The sequence below is a fragment of the Gallinula chloropus genome, assembly GCF_964237585.1.
Source record: "Gallinula chloropus genome assembly, chromosome: 4".
NCBI lineage: Eukaryota > Metazoa > Chordata > Aves > Gruiformes > Rallidae > Gallinula > Gallinula chloropus.
This window is the reverse complement of record NC_140088.1, coordinates 39730027-39754258: the sequence shown is the minus strand read 5'-3', so window position 1 is coordinate 39754258 and position 24232 is coordinate 39730027. Positions and strand designations below refer to the sequence as shown.

Genomic DNA, 24232 nt, shown 5'->3' with positions numbered 1-24232 from the left:
TGTTTTGTGTGGAAATAATCTTTATTTATGCAGCTGGAGCAGAGGCCCTTCTTGTTTTAACTCTTCTAAGCTTGTGCTTGTGGAAGAGAAAAATCTCTCTTAGCGGCGTCTTCCTTCTGCTGCACGAAATGGGGTGTCTGATACGGTGTGTACTGACACTGCACAGGGAACAGCGGGCGTTACCTGCACTCGATGGGCTCTGGTAATGTCTTCAGTGCACTTACCCATCTACTCAAATGCATCTAGTACAGTCAACCTAGGCCTTCCTGGTCCAAGAATTGCCCTCGTGACCATAACATCCAGAGGCTTCGACCTGACACAAGCCAATAGCAAGAAACAATCCCGACTTGAAAGAGTACTCAGAGGTGGAAGTGCCACCACATCTGGAGGACTCTTGAAAGAGCACTCCAGTGTGATCTCAGAGTGGGTCTGGAGGCCATCTCCTGCGATGCCACGTGCTTGGGCTCACTTTTTAGGCTGCTATGCAGTCAGGCTGGGGGCTGTCCATGAGGGAGCAGGTCATTAAGGAGGCTGTGCTCGTAGTTCTTCTCATACCGCATGTGAACATATAGCCAGGTACCTAGGAGGCTCCCTGAGTTTCTCCTGCTGTTTCTGCCTTTACTGTGGGTATTGGTGTCTCTGATTGCCTGCAATGACTCGGCAATGGCTACTTGTGACAGCGGGAACCTCCTGGTCTTCATGCACTGCTGTGAGCTCTTTGATTGTGGGAACCAAGGTGACTGTTTTTTCTGTTACAAATTAGTGCAGAATTTAGTCATTTGCAGAGCATCTTATGCCTCTTAAGACGCCTACTGCAGTGTGGGAGCTCAATGGCCCTGGTACTGTGGCTGTACAAAGAACTGTGCACTACTGTAAGTGGATACAGAAATGATGTTTCCTATTGCCCCCTTTTCTAGTCTGTCAGTGCACCACTTCATGTTCCTGCTGCAGTACCCCAGGCTCTAAGTTTGCTTTGTTCGGCACAGCCTGTTCAGCACACACAGGCAAGTCTGTCATTACTGGTTATTTGGAACATGTTCTTCATTCTTAGCTGTCCTGTGCTTTTACAGACTGCCCAGGTGCCTGTTTCCAAAGCAAAGTTGATCTCCACGGCTCCCTTCTGAAAAGCATCTACCTGTGCTAGGTTATGACTCTGCAGTAATTAACGAAGAGCTGCAGAGCTGGCTAGTGCTGCCTTTTTAGTGTGGCCTGGTGTAAGCGCCGTGACAAACTGATGAAGGCAGCACGTGTGCACAATTTGCTACAGCTGAGGCTGCTGGTGACAGAATTAGACTGTCCATCTGCATGCTGAAAGGATCTGCGTCGAGGTCCTAATGACAGTTCTCATGTAGTCTGTATGAGGAGAAACTGTAATTTTGGGAGCCAGCAGAACTGAATAGAGCTTGTTAGGATTGTCTGAACAAAGATGATGCAGTTAGAAAATCACAGAATCACACAGAACATTAGGAGTTGGAAGGGACCTCCAAAGATCGTCTAGTCCAACCCCTCTGCCAGAGCAGGATCACCTAGTGAGTGTGTGCTGAAGCAGAAACGTTTCATGGAAACTTATGTGGGTTTACAAATTTCTGTTGTCAGTATTCTGTGGGATAACTGGCCTGTTGAATCATATGTTCACTCTTGGGGTTGCACAGAAACACAGCTTCCAAGGTTTGCCTCTGAATTACTGCCCTGTAGTTTCAGTCCTGGCATACTCTGGCAGGCTGAGATGGGACTTCTCTTGTCCCATAGAACCTGGAAACCTGGCTCTTGGATCATGCTGATGTGACTCTTCAGTTTTGCTGTTGCTCACCCCCAAATAAATTTGCTGTCCCTATTCAGGGTCAAGCAGCGGTGATACTGGGAGTGGGGGCAGAGTGGGAAGTATGTGTGTGTATGGGAAACCTACTATGGTAGCTCTTCTTAACTGCTACTGAAGTCCTGGAGTACGTCTGGTATTTTGATAATACCATGTATCAGTGTTTCTGAAATTAAATTTTACAGCATCCCTGTTTCATAGGACACTGGCAAACCTTATTTTATGCCTATTTGAAATTACATTTCAAGCTTTTGAATGTGAGGATTCCAGCCAAATCCTGTTTTTCAGCTTGCTTGAGATTTGACTTCCACCTGATTGTTACTGAGATTGTGAGTAGATGTGGCTGGAGACGTGGTGGCAACCACTATACTTGTTAGATAGCAGTTGATTTTATTGCTGTATAAAATACAAGGTATGCTGAGGTTTACTTGCACACAAGCTCTGGGGGCTCATTCTATGGAGACTGAGCGCAGCATGTGTTTGGCCATTTCTAAAACTCTGCAAGAAAGAAAATTGTTTTACAAGGTCTGATAAGATATCGCAGCATTCTGTCCCTACAGAATGAGTTGGAAGCTCAGTAGCAACAAAAAATGTTAGTATTTTCTACATTCGGGAGGTGTTACTTTCTTGGTGATTTGGTTACAGGTATATTTAGTGCTAAAAAAAACCCATCCCAGAGAACCCAAACATCTAGGGAAGTTTCATTATTGCCTGAAGAGATGTGGTGACCCAATCCTATGCTGTTCTGTGCTATTACATATTGAAATCAAAGCTGAAATATTAGGACTACAAAGCCGTGGCAGGCCTACCACCTTCCTTTCCATGTGACTACACAGGGTATTAAGTTGCACTAGCTCTGGGATACTTAGTTTCTCTGTGCTGTGATTTTACTGTCCATAAGTAAACAGAGATTAAGATCTTAACGAGTTGAATCCCAGGAACTGCAGTCCTGGAAGATAAATGCAAAACTTGCCCATGTCCATCACAATATTTACCTTCTGGATCAAATCTCAGGTCAAGCCAGGAGGAAGGTGCTAAGGATTAAAGCCCTGACCTAGGGACAGGCCAGTTGGGTTCGAGTCAGCTGCTCTGCCATTCATTTTATGGGCAAACAGTTTTATTTCACCTGTTCTTGGCTCCTCAGTTTTAAAGCGGGGGTGGTAGTACACCTTTCTGTCTCACAGGGGTGGGAATGCAGTACAGCTTGCGAGGCATTAAGTCATTACTGGTTTGGAAGTATACTAAATCCACCTGTTCTCCCGATTATACAGATGGCAAAGGCAACACAGGGAATTGGCTTTATCTGAGGCTGTGCTAGGAGTGCTGAACTCATCAGTCTAGTCTGGAAATAGCATATTCTGATGCCAGACCCCGCTTTGGCCATCCTGTTGCTGTCTACTGTGCTTTGCATAGCATCTGGGATGCTGAAGAGTTGGGTGGCCAGTCAGACAGGGAGGGTGAGCGGCGGGCAGATGAGTGGCCATTAAGAAAGGCAGCGGGTCAGGGAGGTGGATGGCTGGTCAGCAAGGTGGAGGGAAAGGTGGGCAGGGGGTTAGCAAGGCTGTTGGCTGGTTAGGTCAGGCGTCAGGTTAGGCCAGTCGGCCGGTCAGGTCAGGCCAGTCGGCCGGTCAGGTAAGGCCAGGCGGCGGTACAGGCAGTCCATGGGTCATGTCAGTCGGCCGGTCAGGGCAGTCGGCCATTCATGCCACTCAGCTCAGGCGGCGGGTCAGGACTGGCGGCTGGTCAGGCAGTTCGCCGGTCAGGTCAGTAGTCCAGTCAGGCCAGGCGAGGGGTCAGGCAGGATGGCCAGTCAGGTCAGACGGCCTGTCAGGCCAGGCAGTCAGTGGGTCAGGCCAGGCAGCCGGTCATGTCAGGCAGGCACGGGGTCAGTTCTCGCACATTTGGTTTTGGAGTTATTGCTGGGTGCTTAGCATTTTGGAAGCTGGATGCTTGCAGAGCTGGGAAGTGACGTAGGCACTGTTATGATCATCCCTTCAGCTTGTAAAGCACGGAGCCCCAAAGTCAGTGGGGCTGCCTGTGGGCTGCACGGGGAGGCTTCAGGCCGGGAGCAGAGTTCAGCGCTCACAGGTTTGGTTTGGGAGCTATTGCTGGGCAGTACGAGAAGCTGGCGAGTGTGTGACTGCTGGGCAACAACAGCTAAAAGCACGGGTGCGGTAGCGACGCTGCTGTGTCCTCAGCTGCTCGGCAGTGAGGCGAAACCCTTCCTCCCCGGCTCCGTGCCGCTTCCTGCCGCCGCGCCGGACCTGCCGCCTCTACAGCGGGCGCGGCCGAGCGCTTTCAAGCGGCGCGCCGCCGTTGCCTAGCGACCGTGCCGCGGTAGCGCCGCACGACCGAGGGGCATGCGCAGTAGAGCGCCAGCGATCGGCTCCGTGCTGCCGCCTTGGGGACACGCCGCAGCACTGCGGCCGGGCGGCGCAGCGCACGGAACTCGCTGCGTTCTGCCACCTTGTGGGAACTTCGCGGTACTGCGGCGGGGCAGGTGAAACCCGCTGCGTGCTGCCGCTTTGCGGACACGGCGCGGTACTGCGGCCGGGGAGGGGGGAGTGAACCCAGCGCGGCAGAGCGCTTTAAAGCGGCGCGCCGCCGTTGCCTAGCGACCGCGCCGCGTTAGCGCCGCACGACCGAAGAGCATGCGCAGTAGAGCGCGCTGAAGCTGCCCGGAGTACCCTGCGCATGCGCTGTGCAGCCCCGCGGAATGCCGGGAAGTGTACCAGGCTCGAACACGTCCGGGCTTCTGCCAAGGAGCGCGCGAAATCCGCCTGGGTTCCCGCCGCCGGTCCCGCTGCGTGACGCCGCGCTGCGTGCCGGGCGCTGCCCCCGGCTCCGCGCTCCCCCCCAGTGAGGCGCCGCCTCCGCCGCCCCGCGCGGGGTCGGCCGGGGCCAGGCGGTCGGCGGGTCGGGGCTTCGCGAGGCGCCGCGCCTTCTCCCGCCGCCCGCGGCCGGCGTTCTCCTGGCGCCGGTCCGTGCCGGGGCGTTTCTCCGCGCCGGGGTGTCCGGGCCGGGGGGCAGGGCTCCGTGGTGCCGGGGGTCGTGGTGGAGGCTCGGGGGGTGTAGACAGGCCAGACCTCCCCTTCCCCGAGCAGCCGGCACGGGTGAGGCGAGCCAGCCTGGGCTGGTTCCTCACCGCCTGGCATCGCTCCCCCATCGAAGGGGCCAGGGGAGCCAGGGCCGGGCGCTCCTGGGCGCTTCCCGGGCATCCTGAGCGTGTCCAGGGCGTGGGGTCGGGGCTTGTGTTGGGGCAGCGCTCAGCAGCTGTTTGGGTTTGGTGCTCGGCAGGGTCGGGTCGCGGGGGGGAAGGAGGCGGTGCGGGGCTTTTTTTCAGGCCTGTGGTTTTTGCTGGGCTTTGGGGTTATGGGGGTTCAGTGGGGCTTTGCGTTGGGCCTGGTGTTAGCAGGGTCGGTGCGGGCTTGTGGGGCTGTTTCAGTTGGATACAGGAAGTTGGTTGGGGCTCGAGGGTTTCTGGGGATGCGGGCGGTGTCCGTGGGGTTTGTGTGGGTTTGTGTCTCTCTTTAATTGCGGCTTGTGGGTTTTCTGGCTCGTGGGGTAGTTTTGGTGGAGGAGGGCTCGGGGCTTCTGTTGTGGTTTTTGTGGCATTTAGTGGTTATTTTGGTTTGGGTTTTTTGTTGTTGGTTTTGTTGTTTTTTTTTTTAAAATTGGGTTTTTGGGGTTTCTGTGGCTTGTGGGTTTTTGTAATTTTTTTTTTCTGGTCTCGGTGGGCTCAGGCATTGAATGGGGGTTTTTATTTATTTACCACGTTACCATAAATGAAAATGGAGTGCAGATTCTGCTCTGCCCTTTGTTTCCTTGTCAGCAAACATCTGCAACCTCAGCTAGTGTAATAGACGGGCCCTAGCAAGTAGGCTTTGCACTCCAGTGTCGGTTTTGGGAATGGTTACATTGGTCTCGGCTCTGATGGAGAGGAGGAGCTGAGCTGGACTTGTGCTTTGCCCTTGCAGATGCCATCCTGGAAAAGGTTGTGCTCAAGCACGTTCTGAAGCCGTTGAAGGGCCCCACTGAAGTGACATTGAGTTTCACACCGCAGACGGGTCTTGGAAAGAGCTAAAGAAGAACCTGCAGCTGGTGCGGCAGAGGAATCCTCAGGAACTGGGCGTGCTTGTCCCCACACCAGACTTCCTGGATGTTGAAAAGATTCAGGTCAAGTTCGTGACCATCAGGTATGGGAGTCGTGGGGCTGAGTTTCAGGATGGGGACAGGGATAGGCTTGCTGTCACTTGCTGACGCTTCAGCTGCCAGGGGCTGAGGTTTGGGTCTCCGAGCTGCTGATGTATGTTTTCCTGTTCTATAGAGCTACTCTTAGCAGTCACAAAGAACTTATCTACACAAAGCAGATAAGCAGGCACTTCTTTTCCTCCAGCGCTGGGGAACACGAGGGATCACTCCACCAAGGACGTGTTCACCCACAGGCACAAAGCACAACATATTGATACAGTTTTTAGCGACGTCATTGCGCAGAAGTGCTCGCTGCTTAGCTCGGCCTTTGCAGCGGTTGGCTTTTGCTTGTTTCACTTTATCTATGTTCTTATGCTATAAAAATCATTGGTTAACTATACTGCTTGTTTTAAATACAAAGAGGGGAAGGTAATGATTAGCATATTCCTGTTATTTCCTGGAAATCATGTAAATGTCCTCCATGCATGCGTAGTCACAATGCAGAGTCCGTAGCGATTTTCCATAAAGGCACACACCCTCTTGTTCCTAAACGTCCTAACGTGCTGTATGTTCTCGTAGCTGCTGTAACTCCTTTAAAATCCAAATCATATCCTGAACTAAAACTGAAATAACCTAGAAGTTAAGCTGTTAGGGTGACTGTTACATTTCCGCCCTTGGAATGTAACGATAATTACACTCAGTGCTTTCACATAATCAAATTGTGGCTTTATTGAATGTCAAATTGTCATATGATGGTGGATCTTTTCACTTGTGCCAGCTGCCAGTTTTTATCTTCTTTAAAGGGAAATTTCTTCCAATTGAGCACAGTATAGGTCATCCTAAAGTAATTTGTGATGTATTTTGCTGACTTGCAAGTTCTTTAATAAATTTTTTTAACCTTCTATTGATATTTGGTTTGTATTTATTTCCATATCCGAGCTTGTTCACCTACTTTTACTTGTCAATCATTCAAGATACGGGTTTGTCTCTGAGTACTATTTGCTACCTGCTCTTGGTTTGACGATGGTTTCTCTTCTATTCGTGTTTGCACCATCACAGACTGCAGAGCAAACAGAAAAACAAATTTGTTAATCATGTTTCAAAGTTAACTTTAAAGTCTCTGGATTTCTAGCCATTTTCCAGCTAGTGGGTGTTGCCTGCTTTGCTCCGATGTCGTGGATCCATGTCGCGATGGAGGGAAGTCAAGGATACGCTCAATATGAGTAATCAGCAAGCTTCAATTTATTATGGCTAAGGGCTTTCTTTTATACTATCGTTAATACATATTAATTGTTACTAATGCATATTATAATTGTTACAACTTGATTGGTTCTTGGTTAAAGGTTACATCACTCATCTTGCAGTCTGGGAACTGTGCTTCTTTCTCATTCTCAGGAACAGCAGATCCCTGAAACATACATCTTGTTTCTACACCTTGTAACTGTGTAACACCACCCATCTTGTTACTGTATAACATCGCTATCGAGAACATACCAACCTTCCTCTCTATCATTTACGTCAGGATGGTGCAAGGCCTACTCTTGCTAAGTTTCATAGAAGACTGATACTAAGTTACACAGGAGACTGCTTGAACAATTGCTCCATAGAGCCATGGCCTTGCTTCTCACGTAGCCACTCTTCCACAGATCCAAGCATCTCATTCAGCAATCTTGATTGCAGTAAAGGAGGTTAATGACACATGGTGGGGTCTGTTCCGCTTTCCTTGTAGAGGTTTTTCATTCCAGGTCTTTATATAGACATAATCTTCAGGTTGAAAATTGTGTGCCGGATTCTCCAGTGTCAGGGGTCAATTCTGCACCACTGTGCTCTGTGGAGTCTAGCTAGAGTTTTTCCAAGGGAAAGCAAATAATCACACGCATCTTGTTTTTCCGTGACATGCATATTTGGATTAGGAGTTTCACATGGCTTTCCATACTTTATTTCATCAGGACTTACTGACATTTCACTTTGGGGTTTTATTTTTCTTCGTAACAATGCCAGTGGAAGTGCCTGAGGCCCTTTCAATTTGGCTTCTGGACAGACACTGTTAATTTGTCTTTTCAAAGTTTGATTCCTCTTTTCCACTTTCCCACTACATTGCAGGAGGCGTGCGAATCCCAGGTTATTCCTAGGATTTTGCAGACATGCTGCACCACTGTGGTACACAAAATGTGGTCCTCTATCAGATGATATCCCCAAAGGTATTCCAAATCTAGGAATAATCTTCTGTAGGAGCCAATTAACTGTTTCCTTAGCTTGATTGATGCAATAGGGAAAGGCTTCTGGCCATCCAGAAAAAGCATCAACCCCAACCAAAACATATTTCTAGCCATTAGGTAGCTCTGTAACATCAATAATTGTGCCCCTGTACTTGGCATTGGTGAGGCCACACCTCGAGTGCTGTGTCCAGTTCTGGGCTCCTCACCATTGAGATCCTGGAGCATGTCCAGAGAAGGGCAACCAGGCTGGGGAAGGGGCTGGAGGGCAAATCCTATGAGGAACGGCTCAGGGAGCTGGGGCTGTTTAGCTTGGAGAAGAGAAGGCTGAGGGGAGACCTTATCACCACCTACAACTACCTGAAGGAAGCTTGTAAAGAGGTGGGCGATGGTGTCTTCAGCCAGGTGATAGAAGATAGAATGAGGGGAAATGGCCTGAAGCTACACCAGGGCAGGTTTAGATTGGACATAAGAAAAAATTTTTACTGAAAGAATTGTCAGGGCTGGAACAGGCTGCCCAGGGAGGTGGCTGAGTCATCTTCACTGGATGTGTTTAAAAAAAAGGGTACATGAGGTCCTTAGGGATATGGTTTAGCTTAGGATGGGATTGGTTGGACTTGGTGATCTTCAAAGGTCTTTTCTAACCTTGTGATTCTGTAGTCTCCCATATTGACCCCTGTTTTTAACTTGCCCATTTGAGTTTTCTATTGTACTACTGGATATTTTAAACATGCCTTACAGCTTGCTGTTACTGACTCTGCCATTTCTAGCATTCACACTGACACTAAGTGCCTCTTTAGGAACGTCACGAGGCATTCTTGATGTCTTATTTGCAATGCTTCTCTCATGATTAAGGGAGGCAATATTACCTGGCTCTTGATAGTTGTTCACCCTCCTTCTGAATTTTTCTTTTTGCTCTTTTTATATTTTCAGTTGATGAGCTTTGCAGTGCAGGATTGCCTGTCGAACCACCCACAATAACTGTAACATTTCTTTTTGATGCTTAATATTTGCTCCCTGGGAGGACAATAGTCCTTGTTCTTTCCATAGGGTTCCATGGACATGGACTACTCCAAAGGCCCATTTTGAGTCTGTTCAAATATTTAGTTACTTTCCTTTACTCAGTTCCAGTGCTCTTGTTAACACAATCGCTTTTGCTTTTTGTGCAGACGCCGCCGCAGTGGGTGATGCGTTTGCTTCTGTTACTGTATCCGACGTGTTGAGTTCCTTTCTGAGCAAAGTTGTTGCCATCTGTGAACAGCTCCTGTTCAGGATCCTCATCAGGAACACCCTTCACTCAGAGTGTGTATGTTCAATGGCCACGGTACAGCTACATTTAGGTTACTCTTCTTCCTGTGTAGCACTCAAGAAAACAGCAGGATTCACAAGATTAGTTGTTTTCAAGGTTACATCATTTTGTTGTGTAAGAACTACCTGGTAGTTCATCATCCTTCTAGGGGATAGCCAGTGCATCCCCTTTTGTTCCAACGCTGTGACCGCCGTACGTGGAACATGGAACATGATGGTTCTTGCCACTGCTTGCAGGCAAGAGGGTCATCCTTTGCTTGCCGAGCCCAATTGCGTAGAGAAGGTATCCCACTGGTCTTTCCCAGCTTCCCATTCTCTGGGTCAGAACCCACAAAGCAAGATGGCCCTGCCTGTGGCAGGGGGGTTGGAGCTCTATGATCCTTGGGGTCCCTTCCAACCCAGACCAGTCTATGATTCTATGATTCTATGTTGCCATTCACAGACAAAGAATTGGAAGTCTTTAGTGGCTGTTAGACCATAATGTGTGATCCAGAGCCAACACCATCCTGCCATTCCCAGAAATGCTCTCAGTTCATATACAGTCCGAGGCTCTGGAATACCACAAATTGCCTCTTTTCTGTCTGCCCCCAGCCTTTGTTGCCCTTGTGAAATCTCCATGCCCAAATGTGCTACAGTTTGGCTTGCTGTTTGAGCTTTCTTCTTGGGTACCTCGTACCCATTAAGTCCCCAAAAGTTTAAAAGCTCAGCGGTTACCCGTATCCCCACCGACCTCGGTAGCTATTAGAATACTGTCCACATACTGCAAGAGCAGCTGTTCTGGTTGTGGAGTCGCTGTCTCCTCGTTTGTTCAGATCTCCAGTCCCTGTGCAGGTTGGCTGCCGAAGTGGGTCAGACCGTTTTTACATCCTTGGGGTAGCCGTGTCCCTCTCAGCTGTACCTTGCGCTCTGTTTGTGGGCTCTCCCACTCAGAAGCAAATAATTTATGACTCTTTTTTTCCCAGGGCTATGCAAAAGAAAGCATCTTTTAAATCAAGCACTGTAAACCATTGATAATTTTCCTCCAGAGCAGTCAACACTGTGTAAGGATTTGTCACTACTGGGTGCGTGTCTTTCACAGTTTGGTTTATAGCTCTTAGATCCTGCACCAATCTATACTCAACGTTTGGCTGTCATGCTGGTAAAAAAGTGTATTATATACTGATTCGCACTTTTCTAAAATCTTATATTTCAAAAATGTATTGATCAACCTTTTAATTCCCTGTTTTGCCTCAGGTTTAATTGGGTATTGTTTAATCCTAACTGGTTTTGCACTTTCTTTCAATTCCATTTCTACTGGCTGTGCTAATGTAGACTTTCCTGGGATGTCCCATACCGTAAGGACCACTGCATAACTTATTTCGGGGGGAATTTCTTGTATCTTTTGTTTTTTAACAACAATTCCCCATTTTTGAAAACAATTTTTGTGTTCAGTTTAGAGGATAGATTCATTCCCATTAAGGGTATTGGACTTTCTGGAACATACAGGAATTCACGAGTTAAAATTTTGTTTCCAAATTGCAAATTCAAGGGTTGTAAGAAGGGCCAGTTTCCCCCTTTCCCTGTGGTTCCCACTATATTTGCCATTTTAATTCCGGTTTTCCCTTTTGTTTCTTCGACACTGAGAATGCTGCTCCCATATCCACCAGAAATGTAACCCTTTTCTTTTCTTTTTCTTTTTCTTTTCTTTTTTTAAATCTTCCATGCTCAGAGGAAGGTACAGCAGGAATTATCAGGGCAGTGGTAGCAATATCTAATTCTGTCAATTCCTTTTAATGCCAAATGTTTACAGCATGTTCTGGTAGAGGTACATGCAGAGCAACGTCCTCGAACCTTTTTGTCTTTGATGGTCAGAGACATTTCTTGGTTGAGGGATTTGCATTTTTCCACCCTGATTTTTCCCTTGAGTAACAGAGTACATCCACATATGGGACCTCGTCCCATTTTCCTTTCCTTTTACAGAACAATATTAGCTTCAGGATAGTGTTATGGTTCAGGGTTCCATTCGAAGGTCACTTTTTGCTGTTTAATTTATACACTGGCCACTCATAATGACAGTATTCAGTGAGCTGATTTTTATGAAAAGTACCATGTAACAGCAGTTGCAGGTGGACTGTCAGGGTCGTTTTATCAAGTATTTTTTGAATGATAAACAATTCTATAATTCCACATGTGATTTTAACATGTAAGATGCAGGAATGAATCTCTGGCTGGCTTTAGAGCATTGCATTGAAAGTCTCTGTGGTTTCTCTTCTTTCCCTGCTACAGGCAAGAGCTCAGGAGCTCATGTTCCCCATGAGAAGGTGGCACGTAACCCCGGGGCTGGGGATTCCGGCCCCTTTATCTGAACTGGACGCGTCATGGTCTGGGTCAGAGTTTGTGCCTGTTGGTCTCGACAGAACCCGGTGGGTCAGGAGAGGAAGTCGGAAGAGAAGGATGAGACAGAGCACAGTTCAGGATTAAAATGTGGTGTTAGTCTTGCTAGTTCAGGCTCCTTTCAGAAAATGAGCAAAGAGGGTTGGTTTTGCTTGGGTTTGAGGAGGGGTTTAGTTCTCTGCTTTTTGAAGGCTTTGAGGTTCTATGGGTTGTGGGTTTGGGGGAAGGTTTGAGGGTTCTGTGGCATTTTGGGTTTCCATGGCTTTTCTTGTGGGGGTCTGAGCTTTGGGGATGTTTTCAGTTGGGTTTTGTGGGGATTCTTTGGGTATTTTAGTTAGCTTATTTGTTTTCTGCATCTGTCTCTGTCTGGTTCCCTGTTCCCAGTTTTTAATTCCTCCCTCTCCCCGCTGTAGCCTGCCTGGACTTTTTTCCTTGGTGTCGCACACGTACGTGCTCTCTCTCTCTCTCTCTCTGCTGGCTCCCTCTCTCACTGTTCTAAGTCCACAGCTGTCTGTCCTGTGGCCCAGGCTGTTTGCCTGCCCTTCTCTGTCCCTCTGTATCCAGGTCCCCGCTGCTGTGTTTTATTTTGTCCCTATCCGTCTGGTAGCCCATGACTGCTTTGGATTCGTTTGGTTTTCTTTCTCTGTCTGTGTCCCAGTCCATTTTCTTTGGATTCCTCCCTCACTGCCCCGGAAGTTTCTGGTCAGTCCTCTCCTGTGGCTCTGTCCTGTCAGCAGCTGTGCTCTCCAGCCATCCGTTTTCAAGGACCCAGGCTTCTTCCCTGCATCTGTCCATCGTTAGGTCTTGAAGGCGGGCTTCTTTTATGTCTATGGTCAGTCTTGATGGTAAGTCCTTCCCATGGTCCCTCTTTTTTGGGGTTGCTGTGTGTCTCTGTAGTGGGCTTGTGCCTTGAGCCGCACGGCTCTGTACTGGGGTGGTGTAATGCACAGCCAGCCTCTCCACTGAGGTCAAAGGAGCTGGCTTTTTCTGTAATGGCTGTGTCTCTTAGAGCTGAGCCTGGAGTCCCTTCTCTTGCTTTTTCCAGGGGCTTCATGGCAGTTCGCATCCAGATGGAAACTCCTGTGGCAAACTCGGCTGGAGCAATAACTTTCCAGGGAAGCAGGAGCAAGCCTGGTGCAGAAACCGTTTCTGAGGCTTTGGGTGATGCAGTCAGGCACTTGAGAGTCAGGCAGCGTGAGGAATGAGTGTGAAAAGTGTGGTCGTTTCACCCCAGCCCCCACCTGAGCGCAGCACGCACAGGTGCTCTCTGCAAGGGGGAGGAGGTTGGGAAGGGAAGGGAAAGGAAAACCAAAGGCGCAGTTCTAGTGTGAAGGGATGAGGAGAGTTTATCCGGAAATAAGAGAGAGAGAATTAGCAAAAAGAGGACTTTGTAGCAAAATAGCTTGAAACTGGTGACGCACGGTGCAGTTTCCTACCGAACTGCAGGGCTCGGGCTGTACAGCCCAGCGCTGCCCCAAAGCCGGGCTGTCCCCAAACCGCACGTCCTGAAGCCGTGCTCCAGCCCCCGCTCTCTGAAAGCCCCCTTTATGCTGAGCACGGTGCCATTGGTGTGGAGCAGCCCTCTGCTTCGTTTGGGTGATGTGCCCTGGCCCTGTACCCTCCAGCTTCCCGGGTGCCCCCCCAGTCTGTTCGGTAGCCGGGCAGTACGAGAAGCTGGCGAGTGTGTGACTGCTGGGCAGCAGCTAAAAGCGCGGGTGTGTTAGCGACGCTGCTGTGTCCTCAGCTGCTCGGCAGTGAGGCGAAACCCTTCCTCCCCGGCTCCGGGCCGCCTCCTGCCGCCGCGCCGGACTTGCCGCCTCTACAGCGGGCGCGGCAGAGCGCTTTAAAGCGGCGCGCCGCCGTTGCCTAGCGACGCACGACCGAGGAGCATGCGCAGTAGCGCGCACTGAAGCTGCCCGGCGTACCCTGCGCATGCGTTCTGGGGCGATGTGGAGCTCCCCGCCGAATGCTGGAAAGTGTACCTCGCGCATGCGCCTGGTGGGTGCTGCGGGCTGCTGCCGGCAGCTGGTGGCGCATGCGCAGTGTGTCGCGCGCAGTCCGCTCCGTGCTGCCCCCTGGCGGACGCGCCGCGCTCCTGCGTTGGCGCAGGGGAACCCTGCTGCGCGCTGCCTCCCCGCGGGCGCGGGCGGTGCCGCGGCTGAGCGCGGTGCCCGGGCTGGCTGCGCGCTACAGCACAGGGAGCCTGGCAGATCGGGGCCGCTGAGGCGCCCCAGCATCACTGTGGAGGAGGGAGAAGCGTTGAGGTGGTGGAGGTCTCCGGCCAGTGTCAGGGGCTGGCGGCGAGTCGCCCTGCCCCGCAGCGGATCTCTGCCTGCCTCCTGCCCGCCCCGGCTTCCTCTGCCATGGCTTGTCTGGGCTTTTTTCCTTGGTCACCCTGTCTCTGTCAGCTCTCTCTCTGTCTTCTAAGTCCGCGGGTGTCTGTCCTGTGGCCCAGGCTATTTGTCTGCAACTCCTCATCACTCTGTGTCCAGGCCCCTGCTTTTTATTTTGTCCCTACCCAGCTCGTAGCCCGTGACTGGTTTGCGTTTGCTTTTCTTTCTCTGTATCTCCCTGCCTGTGTCCCAGTCCCTTTACTCTGGATTCCTCCCTCTCTGCCACGTAGTCTGGGTGATGTCCTGCGCTTCTCCATTTCTCACTGGCCAGAGCTTGGCCCCGACCTGTCAATCCTGCCCTCCCTTCCCTGCAGCCTTGCTCCACCTGTCTGGTGCTGGTTCCCAGGTGATAGCCTTTCAGCATTCCTCCCCCTCATAGTTCTGCATGCATGGCTTTGCTTTTTGCTCTGCGGCTTTTTTCCTTCTTATCTCTTTCTTCTACCCCCTCAGCTCCCCATCCCTGTTTCTTACTCTGGCTCTTGTGCCTGATAGTGTGTGGGTATGTGGTTCACTTTGTGCTGGTGTTTGTCTGTGTAGACTGACCCCGACCCTTACCTCCTCACTCTGTCACTCCCTGTCATTTCCTGCCTCTGTCTCTGCCCTGTTATTTGTTGCCTTTTTTTATTTCTCTCAGTCCAGCTCCCTGGCCCCGTGGTTGGTTTGGGTTTTTTTGCTCCTTGTCTGTAGGATTCTAAGAGCTGTGAGACTTTTTTTTTTCTTTCTTTTCTTGTTGTTAATTTTCCTTTATCATAGAGGCAGAAGAAGAATTATGTAGTGACTACAGGAATGTCCCAGCTTGCCTGCAGAGCGACCTGTGTGTCCTTTCCTCGAGGATGCATACAGTACCCCGGTTGCCTGAGAGCTGAGTATAGCCTGGAATTTGGCAGAAGACAGAAGATAAAGAGTTGTCTGTAAAACATGAAGTGTGGCTCTGAAGTGCAGCTCCTGGGGCACTGTGCTACCTGGAGGGGGGGGGGGGGGGAGGGTGTAGGTGAGGGAGGAGGAGGCACGAGAAACTGAATAAAGTTGAGCCTGGGAAGAAGGAAGATGTGGGGGGGAGGTGTGTTAAGATTTGTTTTTATTTCCCATTATACCAGCAGTGCAGTCTCCCATCCCCATGAGCTGGTCAAGGATCCTATTCCCAGAATCACGGAATGGCTGAGATTGGCAAGGAGCCCTCCCTGCTCAAGATGGGCCACCTGGATCCCAAGATCACATCCAGCTGGTTTTTGAATGTTACTAAGGAGCAAACCTCCCCAGGCTCCATAAGCTTGTGCTGGGACTTGGTCAGAAGGCTTTTTGCAGCTCAGACTCTCCTGTATTTTGGTCTCTGCCGCTTGTGACGTTTGATTTTTTCCCCCAAGCATGAATTTGAGCTCAGGCAGGACAGGGTGCCCCTGCCAGATGCTCCTCCATCCAGGCTCACACCAGCATCGCTCAGGCTCTCCAGGCTGGCTGAGGTTCAGCTCCATCATTAATCTACGTAGTAAGAAAATCCAGGCTGCTTCAGCTTCTGTCAGAGAGCAGCAGCAAAGATCAGCTGCTCCCTAAAGGGAGGGGAGGGCGAGTGGGCAGCCTGGCCCTGGCAGCACCCTCCCTGGGAGGGTGCAGGCCCGTGAGACCCTAGCCCAGTGGCCAGAGCCAGGACTGGTAAGGGGTGTCATCAACAGCCCCAGCAAGCACTGAGCTGGGCCTGTCAGGCACACAGGGCTCAGGGTAAGTTACAACATACACAAGGGGCCCATCCAGGAGCGGAGCTGCCCAAAGCACAGGCCCAGGGCCCCCGTCCAGGGGATAAGGCTGCAGGCCAGCACAGCTATTACGTAGAGGACAGAGGGCTCAGGGCTGAGCACAACTGGGACTCCCAATCCCATAGGTCTGGGGCCAGGTGAGGCTGCTGAGGGAAATTAAAGCTTCTTAATGCCCTCCAGGCCCTGACAGCTTTAAAATAATTCTAGAAGTCAGCTTACATTGGATAAGCTTGTTTATTGCTCCCTTTCAATAAGAGGAAGTGAGCCCAGGCTGGAGCTAGATGACTGAAGTTAGCTTCAGATGCTGAGCAAGCCCAGCCTTGTGGGGCTGGACTCACCCAGCAATTCCCTCCTGGTTTCACTTTAATTTTTCTCCGAAGCAGGGAAAGCCCCAGCAAAGCCAGATGAGCAGTGTTTGTAGGAACAGTCACAGCCAGTACCTTTTCATGAAACATTCTCCAAAAGAACATGGTCTCTGCACTTGTCATTCGCCACCAGTGCCTCCAGCAGCCACATCACTCCAGGGAGAGGTTGATGGAGCTGTTATAGGGCCCATTCAATGGTGGCACTCACCTCCATCCAGTGAGACTCCCTGGGCAATGTTCCTCACAAAGGAGATAATTAGTGCATCTTGAGTGTGCTCGACACTCAAGAAGAAGACAATCTGTACGTGTTTCAAGACTGTTTTCTACACCTTCCTTGCCAGAAGTTGCATAAGTAACATGGGATAGAAGGTGGGGGGGAATTAAAAAACCACCAAACCCCCCCTTGCCCTGTGTTTTTAAACTGTGTTAATTTACGACCAGCTTAAAACACTGGTCTGCATCAGGTGGGGCAGGGAAGAGAAACAGCTCTGGGTGAGTTAGCTTTGGGTACACAGAGGTCAGGTGAGATGTACTCACTCCTCCCACCTGGCCTTGCTGTTTCCCAGTGTGTGTTGGCCACTGGTCCCAGTGGTGGTGTGAAACTGTCCCAAGGGGCTTCCTCAGCTCCTCACTGCTTTTGCATCTCTCTCCTGGGGAGTGACTTCACCCTGTTGAGATACTTGACAGAGCCCCAAAATTTTCAGATCACTTGTAGAAAAAAACAGGTTGTAGCTGACTTTGAGGAGAAAGTTTGGGTCTCTCTCAAAGGCAGGTCTTTTACACTAGATCAAATTGCCATCTGCCCTGGTTTCAGCTGCGACAGGGTTAATTTCTTCCTAGCAGCTGGTGTAGCTCTGTGTTTGGGATTTAGGATGCAAAGACTGTTGATAACACACTGATGTTTTTAATTGTTGCCAAGCAGCCAAAGACTTTTCAGCTTCCTGTACTGACCTGCCAATGAGAACATGAAGTGCCCCATAAGCTGGGAGGGGACAGCTGACCCAAACTGGCCAAAGGGATATTCCATACCGTATGACATCATGCTCAGTATATAAGGGGGTGGGCTGGGAGGCAGTTTGGCTTGAGAACCAGCTAAGTATTAGCTTCAATTGGTGAGCAGTTGTGCTGTGCAACACTTCCTTTTTTATATCCTTAATTATTTTTCTTTTTGTTGTTGTTGTCTACTTTTTCTGTCCTTTTAAACTTCTTCTCAACCCCCAAGTTTTACTTTCTTTTTTCCCCCTCTTTTTTTCTTCTCTGTTCTCTCCCCCATCCCACAGAGCTGGGGGGGGGGGGGGGGGAGTGAGCCAGCAGTTCTAGCTCCTGGCTGGGTTAAACCATGACACCATTGTAATGCAGTAAGCATTAATTAAAGCAACAAACAGGAATCACACTTACAACTGCTGGAGTCATACCTGCATCTGCACATCCCAAGTTCCTCCTTTGTGTCTTTCTTTCACCAGCACATGTGCTGAGCACAGAGCTTGCAAAAGTGCTCGTTCCTGCTTTCTCCACAGAAATCCACGAACTGGGCCACATCCTCTACCAGCTGCTAATAGTCACAGCCAGGAAAGGGAACAAAACTGAAAAAAAACCTACGTGGTTCATTTTGATGGCTTTTGAACTCACATCTCTCTGCTTCTGATTGCTTGATCTGCTTCTGAAAGCTTTGCTTAAAAATAAAACATCAGTGAGGACAAAAGGGGTTGTTCCTTGTAAAAGCATCCCCCTTCCCTTTCAGGTTTCTGCACAGCCAAGAAAAGCTTCAGTATGTCCCTGTGTGCATGTGCCCATGTTGACTCTTTGTTTACTGACATGAGATACACACGTCTTTTCATTAACCTTGAGCAGTTCCCATGCTCTGATGCTGAGCAGCAATCCAAGCCAGCACCCCTCAGCTGACCCAGGTGCTGTTGGCTGTAGGGCACAGACCCAGCAATGGGCCCAAAAGTCAGACCTGATGCCCAGAAGCGGCACCAAAAAGACTTTTCTGTTGCCTCCATCCATCCCAGGCCCTGCAGGGTTGGGTTACATGAATGCTGTGGCTTGCCATGAGTGGCACACTCCAACCCCAAGCATTTCATGGCTCTGCTGTGCTCAAGGGAAGGGCCAAACTACATTTGCCCCCACCTGCAGCTCTGCTGGTGGCCCTGCTCCCTCTCTTCCCCTTCCCCACCCTCCAGACTGCAGCAGCAGCCCTGCCCGGGGCTCTGCCTTCCCTCCCAGTACCCAGCAACTGGTGAGCATGACTTGCTCTCCCTTTTTGGCATTTGCTCATTCCCCATGGTGGTCAGGAAGGGATTTGGGTTTTTTTTTCTTGTGAATGGCTTATCCAGGTGCAGTGGACGGGTTTGGCCTTTCTCAGTCACCACAGGATGGGACAGCTCCTGGCAACAGACACAGGAAGGAGAAGCCCTGGTTTCTGTTTGGGAGCTGCTCCTGCATGGTGGAGAGGCAAGGCAGACCCCACAGGTCTTCTTTCCCTCCTCTGATCCCAGCGGGACAGGCCTCAGCAGGCACCACTCTGCGCTGGGGGTGGGGGGTGGGGGTGGGGGGGGACACTGCTTAGGCTGTAAAGTTGGGTGACAGTGACACTCACAGCTAGATTTTTAGGGGAGGTGATCTCATGGTATTGCTGCTGAGTCCAGGTTGGTGTGGAAGCCTCTAGCAATGTGCCCTCCCACACAAGAGTTTTCCAGCAGCACTCTGGGGCCCAAGCCACACACTGAGGCCAGGAAGGCCACCCCTGACAGCATATCCATTCCCTGCATCCCCCCTGCTCCCAGTGTTATCCCAGTAAAAGCATACAGGCATCTATGGTGTCCCTCCTCCATCAGAGCTCTCACTTCAGCCTTGTCCCGTGCCAGAACTGTCCCGGGAAGAGGAACTAGCCAGCAAAAATAAGGGAAGTGAGCCTGTCCACATGGACACAGTCACAGCTTTCACAGCAGAAGCAGCTTTAACTGTTTATTCCTTAAAACATGCAGCAGCTGCCCTGTGCCACTGAATCCAGGGTCCGGCATCCCTGGGAAGCAACAGCTCAGTATCACTGGGGCCAGCTTCCTGTGGCTCAGCAATCCTGAGGAGGAGGTGATTTTCCCAGCTGGGAGCACTGCAGACTTTGGGAGAAGGACAGGGATGGTGGAGAGGAGGCCGCAGAGGGCCCTACTGTAGGTGTTGGTATGGGGGGTACACACACCCTTCCCCAAGGATGGAACCTCCAAACCCACTGGTGCCTGCCCAAGAGTCTCAGGCAGCCTTCGCCCCGCCCGAGAGAGAAGGGAGACAAGCATTGCACTATGGCCCATGCTGAAAACACACCACACCACCTCCCCACTTCCTCTCCTCGCCTCTGCCATGGAGGAAAGCTTTGAAGTCAGCAGCAAAGCCCATGTGACTAGGGCCAGATGTCACCCCATCATGTGAGCTGGACCCCAAGGCTGTCTGGCTGGGGACAGGTCCCTTGCACAGCACAAAAGAGCCAGGGCCACCCATGGGCAGGGGGATTCATCTGGAGGAGTCACCCAAGCACCGTCCATGGTGGGGGTTTGCACAGCGAGATTCCCTGGGCACGATGAAGAGCCAGAGGCACAATTTCTCCTTGTCCCATCCCCAGCAGAGCAGCTTTCATGTGGAGAAGGCTCTTGCACAACAGGGCAGCAATGTATGGGCAGCGTTACTGTCTGGTCCCCACGGTCCTCTCAGCTCCACTCAGAAATCTGTCATATTGATAAATTCTCACTTCTCCTTTCCCGGCTGTTAAACCAGCCCCCAAAAGGAGGAACCACCCAGCAGCTGCATCCCCAGCCATCTCATTTCCCCAGCTCCTGCCTCACTCTTCAGACGTCTAGTGAGGACCCGGCACCGAGTCAGCCATGAGCTGGGTGCTGTGGGGGGTCCTGCTCTGCTGGATATCGGTGGCTTGGGTGAGAGGGGCTGAGCGGTCCCAGGAGCTGTCCTCCTCCGCAGTGTTTCCAGAGTGCAAGAGCACCCTGAAGATCCCAAGTCTGGAAGTCCTGCCAGGGGGCGGCTGGGATAACCTCAGGAATTTGGATATGGGCAGAGTTATCGGCCTGAGCTACTCGTTGTGCAAGACCACAGAAGATGGCTCTTACATCATCCCAGATGAGATCTTCACTATCCCGCGCAAGCAAAGCAACCTGGACATCAACTCTGAGATCATTGAGTCTTGGAAAGATTACCAAAGCATCACCTCTGCCTCCATCAACCTGGAGCTGTCCCTCTTCTCCGCCATCAACGGCAAGTTCTCCTACGACTTCCACCGGACCAAGACCCACCAAGTGAAAGACCGTGCCGTCACCACCCGCGTGCAAGTCAGGAACCTGGTTTACACTGCCAAGATCAACCCAGGGGCAGTCCTGGACAAGGGCTTCAGAAAGCAGCTGCTCACAATTGCCAGCCACCTGGAGAACAACCAGACACGAATGGCCGATTTTCTGGCCGAGGTGCTGGTGCTTAACTACGGCACCCACACCATCACCTCCGTTGATGCTGGAGCCAGCTTGGTGCAGGAGGATCAGATAAAGGCAACGTTCCTGAAGGACAGCGAGGCCACACGGAGCTCCATCACTGCCTCAGCCGGCATGGCCTTCCACAGCATCGTCAGCGTGCAAGAGAAAGAGTCCCTGGACATCACATCTGGCTTCACCAAGCAGTACCTGGAGAACCGCACCAACTCCAGGGTAGAGAGCATCGGTGGGACCCCCTTTTACCCAGGCATCACCCTCAAGACATGGCAGGAGGGGATCAGGAATCAGCTGGTGGCCCTCGACCGCTCAGGGCTGCCCCTGTACTTCTTCATCAACCCCAGCACCCTGCCAGAGCTTCCCACCCCCACAGTGAAGAAGCTGGCGCGGCGAGTGGAGATGGCTATCCGCCGGTACTACGCTTTCAACACGTACCCGGGCTGCACCGATGTCACCTCGCCCAACTTCAACTTCCACGCCAATGCCGACGATGGCTCCTGCGAGGGTGCCATGACCAACTTCACCTTTGGGGGAGTCTTCCAGGAGTGCACCGGCCTGTCCGGCCCTGATACCCATGCACTCTGCCAGGGGCTGGAGCAGAAGAACCCGCTCACCGGGGCTTTCTCTTGCCCTACCCCCTACACCCCGGTGTTGCTGGGCATGCAGGAGCGGGAGGAAGGCCACAGCCACCTGGAGTGCCACCAGAAGTGCAGCCTGGGCATCTTCTGCCACCGTGAGTGCCGGGACGTCTTCTGGCTCTCCCGGGTGCAATTCAGGGCCTACTGGTGCGTTATGAATGGGCCGCTGGCCCCGGGCTCGGGATACCTCTTTGGGGGGTTGTTCAGTGCCCACAGTGCCAACCACATCACCGGTGCCCAGTCCTGCCCCTCGGGGTACTTTCCACTGAAGCTCTTTGACGAGCTCAGGGTGTGCGTGAGCCAGGATTATGAGGGGGGCAGCCAGTACATGGTGCCCTTCGGGGGCTTCTTCAGCTGCCAGGCAGGGAACCCCTTGGCAGGGGAGCACCAAGGCACTGCTGAGGACCCCTACGCCAAGAGCTGCCCCCCAGGCTTTAGCCAGCACTTGGCACTCATCAGCGACAGCTGCCAGGTGCAGTACTGCATCCAGGCCGGCCTCTTCACAGGGGGCTCGTTGCCACCCGCCCGCCTGCCACCCTTCACCCAGCCCCCCACCAACCTGCCGGCCATCGACACCGTGCTGGTGAGCAGCGGGGACGGGGAGGGCACCTGGGTCAGGGACGGGGAGAACCACGCGTGGCGGCTGGCCCGGCCAGAAGAGGTCCGGCGCGTGGCAGAGGCGGTGAGGGGCCGGGGACTGACAGGCGGCGAGGTGGCCGGCATCACTGCCGCAGTCCTGGCAGGGCTGGCCACCGTCCTGGGGACAGCCTGCTACAGCCGCTGGCGGTACAGGGTGAGGGGGTACCACGCAATGGGCAAAGGGGACAGCATGGCCACGATGAGGCCCGAGGAGAGCGCTGTGCTGAGTGTGGACGAGGGGTATCAGCAACAGCCAGAGCAGCCGGTAGCGTAAGCACCCCCTCCCCACAGCTGCAAAGCCCCCAGCCCTCCCCCCGACATTGCTTTCCAAGGGGGCCACCAGCCCCCCACCACCCAGGATCCCTGTCCCCACGCAGGTCCCACGTTCACCCCTCTGTCACACACCCTTTCCTTGCCTTCTGCCAAATTCACAGGCTCCAGCCCTGAGCTCCTGAGAGGCTCCACAGCTCTTGAGCCATCCTTCCCTGGCTGTCCTCAGAGGCCAACTCCCACAGTCAACCCATCCTTGGGACCCCCTGCAATATCCCTCTGTCAGCCCCTGCAGCGTCACAGCTCCTTCTTCCCGCTTCAACCACCCCCTGGGGGGCATTTCCCTTCCCCAGCAAGCCATGCCCCCACCCCAAACCCAAAAAAGGGGACTCGGGAGAAGGAAACCCAGAGCCCAGCCATTTTCTCACACATCCACAGCAGAGACAGTGGGTCAGGATGCATGCTGGGGCCCAACTCCTGGGAAAAGACACCGACACCTACACACACACACCCCCACACACACACCCCAACTACTGCAGACACCCAGAGGCAGCACAGACAGCATTAGCAACGCTTCGCCTTGCAGGAAAGGAAGGAGCAGAGGGTCCCCATGGAGTTGGCTACCGATTTCTGCCTGCTGCAACTGGAGGGCAACCCCTGTCTCCATGTATATCTATGGGGATAGATATACACACGCATGCAGAGAGGCACGGATGTTTTATTTCAGCCAGCAACTAATTGCATAGGCAACACAGCATTAAAAAAGGAAAAAAAAATAAAGAGGAGGAAGAAAAAGGTCATGTGAAAAGAATGTGTCGCTTTAAAAGCCATCAGGCTGGCACCTGGGGAGGGTGGGGGGACCCCCTTCCTTCCCCAGATCACAGGAGGGATTTGCATAGCTCCAGCAAAGGGTTGGGGTTTTTTTTTCGGCAGTGAGGCAAGTCCGGGGCTTGGGTGGAGGGGAAATCGCAGCGCTGCAGCAGCCCTGGCTGCAGGCCTGCCTCAAAGGGTTAGGGTTTTGGGTTTTTTTTTTTCCTGGGGAAAGATGTTTCTGTCCCCTGAGGTAGAAAACAACATCCTGTGCTAAGGATGGCTGGGGACAGACCAGTGCAGAGGAGCAGGAGGCAGAGGAGGGGTGCCTGGTCCTCTCCCCTCAGTGCCCCCTTGCTCACCTGGCCACACAGACGATGGACAGAAGACAACAGAGAGGCCAGGCCGTGCAGGGACAGTGAGTGTCCCCTGCCATCCACTTTATTGACACCCCCACCACCACAGGCCAGCCGGCTGAGGAGACCACAACCCCAGGCTGGGAAGAGGAAAAACAGCAATGACAACAGAACAATGCACAGCAGGACGGGTCTCCCTCCTGCACCACTGTCCCCTGGGACAGAGGCCGAGGTAACACACACCCTCCCCCCCACACACACCCAGAACACCAGAAGAATGCAACACAAGGGGGTAGGGAGCCCCCAGCCCTTAGGGAGCAGCCTGGACAGTACAGGTGCTGCCCCACACTCCACTCCCCAGGTCCAGGGGTCCCATCAGCACAGCCAGTCCCCACCAGTGGGGAGAATGCCCCCAGGGCAGCCCCAAAGCAGCAGGGATGTTCCCTGGTACCCTATCACAGGTGTCTCTGAGGCCCTATGAAATCCCCCGGGGGCTGCCAGAGTCCACAAGATGTCATGCAACCCTTCCCCCCAACCCCAACCCTCTTGTCCCAGCCCAAAACTGCCCATGCCAACCCACTGCCAGCCAGCTGCCTTCCCCCTCCCAACCCCACAGCCT

The 24232-nt window shown here is 52.3% G+C and overlaps 1 protein-coding gene across 1 annotated transcript; it reads left to right on the top strand.

The window, feature by feature from the left end:
• Nucleotides 1-20288: 20288 nt before the first annotated feature.
• MPEG1 (macrophage expressed 1) lies at nt 20289-24222 on the top strand (the record flags this gene model as incomplete). The annotated part of the gene is made up of 1 exon (XM_084264032.1): nt 20289-24222. One exon carries the CDS (start codon nt 20289-20291, stop codon nt 22449-22451), a length of 2163 nt encoding a protein of 720 aa, XP_084120158.1. The 3' UTR covers nt 22452-24222.
• Nucleotides 24223-24232: the final 10 nt, after the last annotated feature.